This window comes from Salvelinus namaycush, unplaced genomic scaffold, assembly GCF_016432855.1.
Source record: "Salvelinus namaycush isolate Seneca unplaced genomic scaffold, SaNama_1.0 Scaffold2203, whole genome shotgun sequence".
In the NCBI taxonomy this organism is placed as follows: Eukaryota; Metazoa; Chordata; class Actinopteri; order Salmoniformes; family Salmonidae; genus Salvelinus; species Salvelinus namaycush.
The window spans coordinates 30001-38613 of record NW_024059013.1 but is presented as its reverse complement, the minus strand read 5'-3'; the positions used below and the strand labels follow the sequence as shown (position 1 = coordinate 38613).

At 47.7% G+C, this 8613-nt stretch overlaps 1 protein-coding gene across 1 annotated transcript in view; it reads left to right on the top strand.

Annotated features, from left to right (window-relative positions):
- The first annotated feature begins 1272 nt into the window (after positions 1 to 1272).
- Positions 1273 to 8613, top strand: part of LOC120038468 (vacuolar protein sorting-associated protein 13B-like) — a 35748-nt gene continuing 28407 nt past the window's right edge. Inside the window, exons 1-3 of the mRNA XM_038984201.1 lie at positions 1273 to 1372; positions 1497 to 1621; positions 3652 to 3921. Coding sequence (XP_038840129.1) covers positions 1273 to 1372; positions 1497 to 1621; positions 3652 to 3921 — 495 coding nt within the window. The remainder of the gene's footprint in view (positions 1373 to 1496; positions 1622 to 3651; positions 3922 to 8613) is intronic.

The window sequence follows — 8613 nt, the reverse complement described above, 5'->3', positions numbered from 1 at the left end:
ACAGGAAGTAGTTCTCAGACTAGTGTTCTCTTTGTAACAACAGATTGTAATATGAAACAGGAAGTAGTTCTCAGACTAGTGTTCTCTTTGTAACAACAGATTGTAATATGAAACAGGAAGTAGTTCTCAGACTAGTGTTGTCTTTGTAACAACAGATTGTAATATGAAACAGGAAGTAGTTCTCAGACTAGTGTTCTCTCCGTAACACCAGATTGTAATATGAAACAGGAAGTAGTTCTCAGACTAGTGTTCTCTCTGTAACAACAGATTGTAATATGAAACAGGAAGTAGTTCTCAGACTAGTCTTCTCTCCGTAACACCAGATTGTAATATGAAACAGGAAGTAGTTCTCAGACTAGTGTTCTCTTTGTAACAACAGATTGTAATATGAAACAGGAAGTAGTTCTCAGACTAGTGTTCTCTTTGTAACAACAGATTGTAATATGAAACAGGAAGTAGTTCTCAGACTAGTGTTCTCTTTGTAACAACAGATTGTAATATGAAACAGGAAGTAGTTCTCAGACTAGTGTTGTCTTTGTAACAACAGATTGTAATATGAAACAGGAAGTAGTTCTCAGACTAGTGTTCTCTCTGTAACAACAGATTGTAATATGAAACAGGAAGTAGTTCTCAGACTAGTGTTCTCTCTGTAACAACAGATTGTAATATGAAACAGGAAGTAGTTCTCAGACTAGTGTTCTCTTTGTAACAACAGATTGTAATATGAAACAGGATGTAGTTCTCAGACTAGTGTTCTCTCTGTAACAACAGATTGTAATATGAAACAGGAAGTAGTTCTCAGACTAGTGTTCTCTCTGTAACAACAGATTGTAATATGAAACAGGAAGTAGATCTCAGACTAGTGTTCTCTCTGTAACAACAAATTGAGAACTACATCCTGTTTCATATTACAGTATGTTGTTATAACGGGAAAACTCTGAAAACCCTCCGACCATCCACAATGTCTGCTCACTTCTCCAAAAAAAACAGAACAGGAAATGTGTTGACTTTAAACGAGATTGATCCGTGTTAATGAAATGTTACATAAAACATCACATTTTTACACCAGCTGAATAAATGTACTGAACCGTGGTTGAATCGAACATTTAATTCTCACTAATCTGAGATGCCTTCTCTGAAATGTGGTGACGCTTTGTTATGTAAACACTGTCAAGTGTCACACGTCTCCCCCTTTTAGCCTGCAGACAAAACAGAGAGGCTACGTTCGTATCTGCTCCGCTCAGACATCTTGTTCTCGTTTGCTCCAACGATATGGTCCTGGTCACATCCCCCCGACAAACAGCCGGAGACTGTGACAGCTCCTCACAGCAACAGGAGATGTCTCTGGTCACAGGCTGGCTGTGGGAGGAGTGTGTGTGTGTGTGTGTGTGTGTGTGTGTGTGTGCGAGCTCGTATGGGTGTGTGTGTGAGCAGAGCTCATCTTGATCTTGTTTTGGGTCTTCCTCTGTGTCACCATAATGTTCTCTTCTCTACAGACCCTGAACAGAACCATGTCTTCTCCTTCAGTAGTCTATATCTACAGAACCCTGAACAGAACCCTGTCTTCTCCTTCAGTAGTCTATATCTACAGACCCTGAACAGAACCATGTCTTCTCCTTCAGTAGTCTATATCTACAGACCCTGAACAAAACCCTGTCTTCTCCTTCAGTAGTCTATATCTACAGAACCCTGTCTTCTCCTTCAGTAGTCTATATCTACAGAACCCTGTCTTCTCCTTCAGTAGTCTATATCTACAGACCCTGGACAGAACCCTGTCTTCTCCTTCAGTAGTCTATATCTACAGACCCTGAACAAAACCCTGTCTTCTCCTTCAGTAGTCTATATCTACAGAACCCTGTCTTCTCCTTCAGTAGTCTATATCTACAGAACCATGTCTTCTCCTTCAGTAGTCTATATCTACAGAACCATGTCTTCTCCTTCATTAGTCTATATCTACAGACCCTGAACAGAACCCTGTCTTCTCCTTCAGTAGTCTATATCTACAGAACCATGTCTTCTCCTTCAGTAGTCTATATCTACAGAACCATGTCTTCTCCTTCAGTAGTCTATATCTACAGAACCATGTCTTCTCCTTCAGTAGTCTATATCTACAGAACCATGTCTTCTCCTTCAGTAGTCTATATCTACAGAACCCTGTCTTCTCCTTCAGTAGTCTATATCTACAGACCTTGGACAGAACCCTGTCTTCTCCTTCAGTAGTCTATATCTACAGACCCTGAACAGAACCCTGTCTTCTCCTTCAGTAGTCTATATCTACAGAACCCTGTCTTCTCCTTCAGTAGTCTATATCTACAGACCCTGAACAGAACCCTGTCTTCTCCTTCAGTAGTCTATATCTACAGACCCTGAACAGAACCCTGTCTTCTCCTTCAGTAGTCTATATCTACAGACCCTGAACAGAACCATGTCTTCTCCTTCAGTAGTCTATATCTACAGACCCTGAACAGAACCATGTCTTCTCCTTCAGTAGTCTATATCTACAGACCCTGAACAGAACCCTGTCTTCTCCTTCAGTAGTCTATATCTACAGACCCTGAACAGAACCCTGTCTTCTCCTTCAGTAGTCTATATCTACAGACCCTGAACAGAACCATGTCTTCTCCTTCAGTAGTCTATATCTACAGACCCTGAACAGAACCCTGTCTTCTCCTTCAGTAGTCTATATCTTCAGATCCTGAACAGTATAGTTAGTGGAGTTGTCACCACAGACAGACAGGAAGTGATATAGTTAGTGGAGTTGTCACCACAGACAGACAGTGTGTAGAGATTTATTCACAGTTAACGCCTGTATAATGCTCCTTGTGTGTGTGTGTGTGTGTGTGTGTCTGTGTGTGTCTGTGTGTGTGTGTGTGTGTGTGTGTGTGTGTGTGTGTGTGTGTGTGTGTGTGTGTGTGTGTGTGTGTGTGTGTGTGTGTGTGTGTGTGTGTGTGTGTGTGTGTGTGTGTGATTACGTGATGGAGAGCCTGTGAGCTGTGAGAAGGGCTATAAAGAGATGATTGATGAGCAGGAGAATTCTCTCTCTTTAGAGACCAATCCCTCTCCTCACCACCATCATCAACACCACCACCCAGAGAACACACACACACACACACACACACACACACACACACACACACACACACACACACACACACACACACACACACACTGGGTGGTGTCAACAATCAATTGTGAGCTGAATTAGAAGTGTCAGGAACAGATGAGGGTTCCTGGTGACTGAGCTGGGTTAGAGCTGTACAGGGGCCAGAGGGAGATGTGGGTTTGGTCCAAAATGGCACCCTATTCCCTATGTAGTGCACTACTTTTGACCAGGGCCCATAGGGAATACGGTGCCATTTGGGCCGTGGTGTTCTGTAGAGTACAGAGAGGGGGACAGAGAGGGGGGACAGAGAGGGGGGACAGAGAGGGGGACAGAGGTTTCTGATGCTGTCTGCTCCACATTGGTCTGTCTACAGTGATAGTGACAGACACAGTGACAGAAGCCCATCAGGCTGGGGGACGGCAGCAGGCAGGACCCACACTGACCATCCCTGATTTAACACATCACAACTGTATCAGTGTGTTGATCAATAACCTGATATATCCGGCAAGTCTAGCTTTGACTCTCACATAACCTCTCTCTCTCTCTAGGTAATCATCTGTGGTCGCCAGGTGATGTGTAGTTACCTGTCTCAGGACATTGATCTGCGGGTGATGCAGCACTATGTGAATCCAGAAGGCCAGACGGTGGTTAAGGAACATGTTGACTGTCTGGAGGCCGGGAGGAAGCTGTCCTCCTACGTCCTGGAGGACTCAGAGCTGACAGAGCTGTGTGTCAGAGCCAGAGGAGACGAGGACTGGTCTCGGGATGTCAGACTGGAGAGGAAGGAGAAGAAGAGGGGGAGTAGCTCTGTGGTACAGGTGAGAGCATACACAGATACACACCAGACTCTCTCTCTCTCTCTCTCTCTCTCTCTTTCTCTCTCTCTCTCTCTCTCTCTCTATCTCTCTCTCTCTCTCTCTCTCTTTCTAACTCACACACACAGACCAGACGCTGATGTTTCATGTGGCGGGCTGCTCTCCAGGGTTTCCCCTAGCTGATGTTTCATGTGGCGGGCTGCTCTCCAGGGTTTCCCCTAGCTGATGTTTCATGTGGCGGGCTGCTCTCCAGGGTTTCCCCTAGCTGTGTTTCATGTGGCGGGCTGCTCTCCAGGGTTTCCCCTAGCTGTGTTTCATGTGGTGGGCTGCTCTCCAGGGTTTCCCCTAGCTGATGTTTCATGTGGCGGGCTGCTCTCCAGGGTTTCCCCTAGCTGTGTTATCTCCTGATGATTAAACTAGGTCTGTAACCTTGGGTCAGTGTAGAGTGTGTTGGTGGACCGGGCCTTGGGTCAGTGTAGAGTGTGTTGGTGGACCAGGCCTTGGGTCAGTGTAGAGTGTGTTGGTGGACCAGGCCTTGGGTCAGTGTAGAGTGTGTTGGTGGACCGGGCCTTGGGTCAGTGTAGAGTGTGTTGGTGGACCAGGCCTTGGGTCAGTGTAGAGTGTGTTGGTGGACCAGGCCTTGGGTCAGTGTAGAGTGTGTTGGTGGACCAGGCCTTGGGTCAGTGTAGAGTGTGTTGGTGGACCAGGCCTTGGGTCAGTTGGTGGACCAGGCCTTGGGTCAGTGTAGAGTGTGTTGGTGGACCAGGCCTTGGGTCAGTGTAGAGTGTGTTGGTGGACCGGGCCTTGGGTCAGTGTAGAGTGTGTTGGTGGACCAGGCCTTGGGTCAGTGTAGAGTGTGTTGGTGGACCAGGCCTTGGGTCAGTGTAGAGTGTGTTGGTGGACCGGGCCTTGGGTCAGTGTAGAGTGTGTTGGTGGACCGGGCCTTGGGTCAGTGTAGAGTGTGTTGGTGGACCAGGCCTTGGGTCAGTGTAGAGTGTGTTGGTGGACCAGGCCTTGGGTCAGTGTAGAGTGTGTTGGTGGACCGGGCCTTGGGTCAGTGTAGAGTGTGTTGGTGGACCGGGCCTTGGGTCAGTGTAGAGTGTGTTGGTGGACCGGGCCTTGGGTCAGTGTAGAGTGTGTTGGTGGACCAGGCCTTGGGTCAGTGTAGAGTGTGTTGGTGGACCAGGCCTTGGGTCAGTGTAGAGTGTGTTGGTGGACCAGGCCTTGGGTCAGTGTAGAGTGTGTTGGTGGACCAGGCTTTGGGTCAGTGTAGAGTGTGATGGTGGACCAGGCCTTGGGTCAGTGTAGAGTGTGTTGGTGGACCGGGCCTTGGGTCAGTGTAGAGTGTGTTGGTGGACCAGCCTGTGTGTCTAGCACCCTCTGTGTGTTCTCCTCCGCCCAAGAGGAACCGAGGCCGTTGTCAGAACAGAACTTAGTGTCGGTTATTGTGTTCATGCCTGGTGTTTAGTCCACAGTAAATGAAGTCCCTGGCTGACTGTAAATGAGGCTGTGTTTTTAGGCCCTTGGCACGGTGAGGTCTTAACGAGGAGTCAGGGGTACAAGGGGGAATAGAACCAGTGAAACATTAAGACCCCGCGTCCTAATTGGCACTCTTATTCCCTACATAGTGCACTACTTTAGACCAGTGTCCTGTGGGGGCTGTTCCCTTATTCCCTACATAGTGCACTACTTTAGACCAGTGTCCTGTGGGGGCTGTTCCCTTATTCCCTACATAGTGCACTACTTTAGACCAGTGTCCTGTGGGGCCTGTTCCCTTATTCCCTACATAGTGCACTACTTTAGACCAGTGTCCTGTGGGGGCTGTTCCCTTATTCCCTACATAGTGCACTACTTTAGACCAGTGTCCTGTGGGGGCTGTTCCCTTATTCCCTACATAGTGCACTACTTTAGACCAGTGTCCTGTGGGGGCTGTTCCCTTATTCCCTACATAGTGCACTACTTTAGACCAGTGTCCTGTGGGGGCTGTTCCCTTATTCCCTACATAGTGCACTACTTTAGACCAGTGTCCTGTGGGGGCTGTTCCCTTATTCCCTACATAGTGCACTACTTTAGACCAGTGTCCTGTGGGGGCTGTTCCCTTATTCCCTACATAGTGCACTACTTTAGACCAGTGTCCTGTGGGGGCTGTTCCCTTATTCCCTACATAGTGCACTACTTTAGACCAGTGTCCTGTGGGGGCTGTTCCCTTATTCCCTACATAGTGCACTACTTTAGACCAGTGTCCTGTGGGGGCTGTTCCCTTATTCCCTACATAGTGCACTACTTTAGACCAGTGTCCTGTGGGGGCTGTTCGAAAGTAGTGCACTGTGTAGGGAATAGGGGTTCCATTTGGAGTTCAACCCAGGACCAATAACCATTCTGAAAGGCCACATTTTCAGCTTTTAAATCTTCTCAGAGCTGACAGAGTTTAATTGGCTATTATCCCGCGTTAACAGTTAAATGGTCGTTGTACTTAGCTGGTGGATGACGTTGGAGTCCTGGAGCTTTGTGTGAGTTCTCTTGTACAACTGCAGACAACAGTTGGAAGCCATGTTGGGGTGACAGGACGTGATGGTGTTGGATGGTGTTGGATGGCGTTGGAGTCCTGGAGCTTTGTGTGAGTTCTCTTGTACAACTGCAGACAACAGTTGGGAGCCATGTTGGGGTGACAGGACGGGATGGTGTTGGATGGTGTTGGATGGTGTTGGAGTATTGGAGCTTTGTGTGAGTTCTCTTGTACAACTGCAGACAACAGTTGGGAGCCATGTTGGGTGACAGGACGGGATGGTGTTGGATGGTGTTGGATGGTGTTGGAGTATTGGAGCTTTGTGTGAGTTCTCTTGTACAACTGCAGACAACAGTTGGGAGCCATTTTGGGTGACAGAACGTGATGGTGTTGGATGGTGTTGGATGGCGTTGGAGTCCTGGAGCTTTGTGTGAGTTCTCTTGTACAACTGCAGACAACAGTTGGAAGCCATGTTGGGTGACAGAACGTGATGGTGTTGGATGGTGTTGGATGGTGTTGGATGGCGTTGGAGTCCTGGAGCTTTGTGTGAGTTCTCTTGTACAACTGCAGACAACAGTTGGAAGCCATGTTGGGGTGACAGAACGTGATGGTGTTGGATGGTGTTGGATGGTGTTGGATGGCGTTGGAGTCCTGGAGCTTTGTGTGAGTTCTCTTGTACAACTGCAGACAACAGTTGGGAGCCATGTTGGGTGACAGGACGGGATGGTGTTGGATGGTGTTGGATGGCGTTGGAGTCCTGGAGCTTTGTGTGAGTTCTCTTGTACAACTGCAGACAACAGTTGGGAGCCATGTTGGGGTGACAGGACGTGATGGTGTTGGATGGCGTTGGAGTCCTGGAGCTTTGTGTGAGTTCTCTTGTACAACTGCAGACAACAGTTGGGAGCCATGTTGGGTGACAGGACGGGATGGTGTTGGATGGTGTTGGATGGTGTTGGAGTATTGGAGCTTTGTGTGAGTTCTCTTGTACAACTGCAGACAACAGTTGGGAGCCATGTTGGGGTGACAGAACGTGATGGTGTTGGATGGTGTTGGATGGCGTTGGAGTCCTGGAGCTTTGTGTGAGTTCTCTTGTACAACTGCAGACAACAGTTGGGAGCCATGTTGGGTGACAGGACGGGATGGTGTTGGATGGTGTTGGATGGCGTTGGAGTCCTGGAGCTTTGTGTGAGTTCTCTTGTACAACTGCAGACAACAGTTGGAAGCCATGTTGGGGTGACAGAACGTGATGGTGTTGGATGGTGTTGGATGGCGTTGGAGTCCTGGAGCTTTGTGTGAGTTCTCTTGTACAACTGCAGACAACAGTTGGGAGCCATGTTGGGTGACAGGACGTGATGGTGTTGGATGGTGTTGGATGGTGTTGGATGGTGTTGGATGGCGTTGGAGTCCTGGAGCTTTGTGTGAGTTCTCTTGTACAACTGCAGACAACAGTTGGGAGCCATTTTGAGTGACAGAACGTGATGGTGTTGGGTGGTGTTGGAGTTCTTTGAGTGACAGATCGTGATGGTGTTGGGGAAACGTGATGAACGTGACTCGGTGGGCCGTGGATTAGTTAAAGGGGTCGCTCCACGGCACATTCGGTCGTTACAGATGTTCCCGTTACAAAAAAACCTCGACACCACAGGAAACGAACATGTTGATCTACCGGTCGGTGGAAGTGACATGGGTGAACTCTGACCTTGATGACCTTTGACATGACAGGGGGGGTTTTTAGGCGTTGCTGTTTCCTCTAGCCTCTTTAACATCACGTCTAGAACATGAAGCATTCAGGTTAGGTGTTTTAAACTGTTTTACACACTACTGCTGTACAACAAATCAAAAAGTATTTTATAAAGTCACATACTCATGTCTCCTAGAGATTAACGTACTTTGGTGCGAAAAGTACAAATCCATCCCAGAACAACAGCAAAGGACCTTGTGAAGATGCTGGAGGAAACAGGTACAAAAGTATCTATATCCACAGTAAAACGAGTCCTATATCAACATAACCTGAAAGGCAGCTCAGCAAGGAAGAGGCCACTGCTCCAAAACCCCCATAAAAAAAGCCAGACTACGGTTTGCAACTGCACATGGGGACAAAGATCGTCGTTTTTGGAGAAATGTCCTCTGGTCTGATGAAACAAAAATAGAACTGTTTGGACATAATGACCATCGTTATCTTTGGAGGAAAA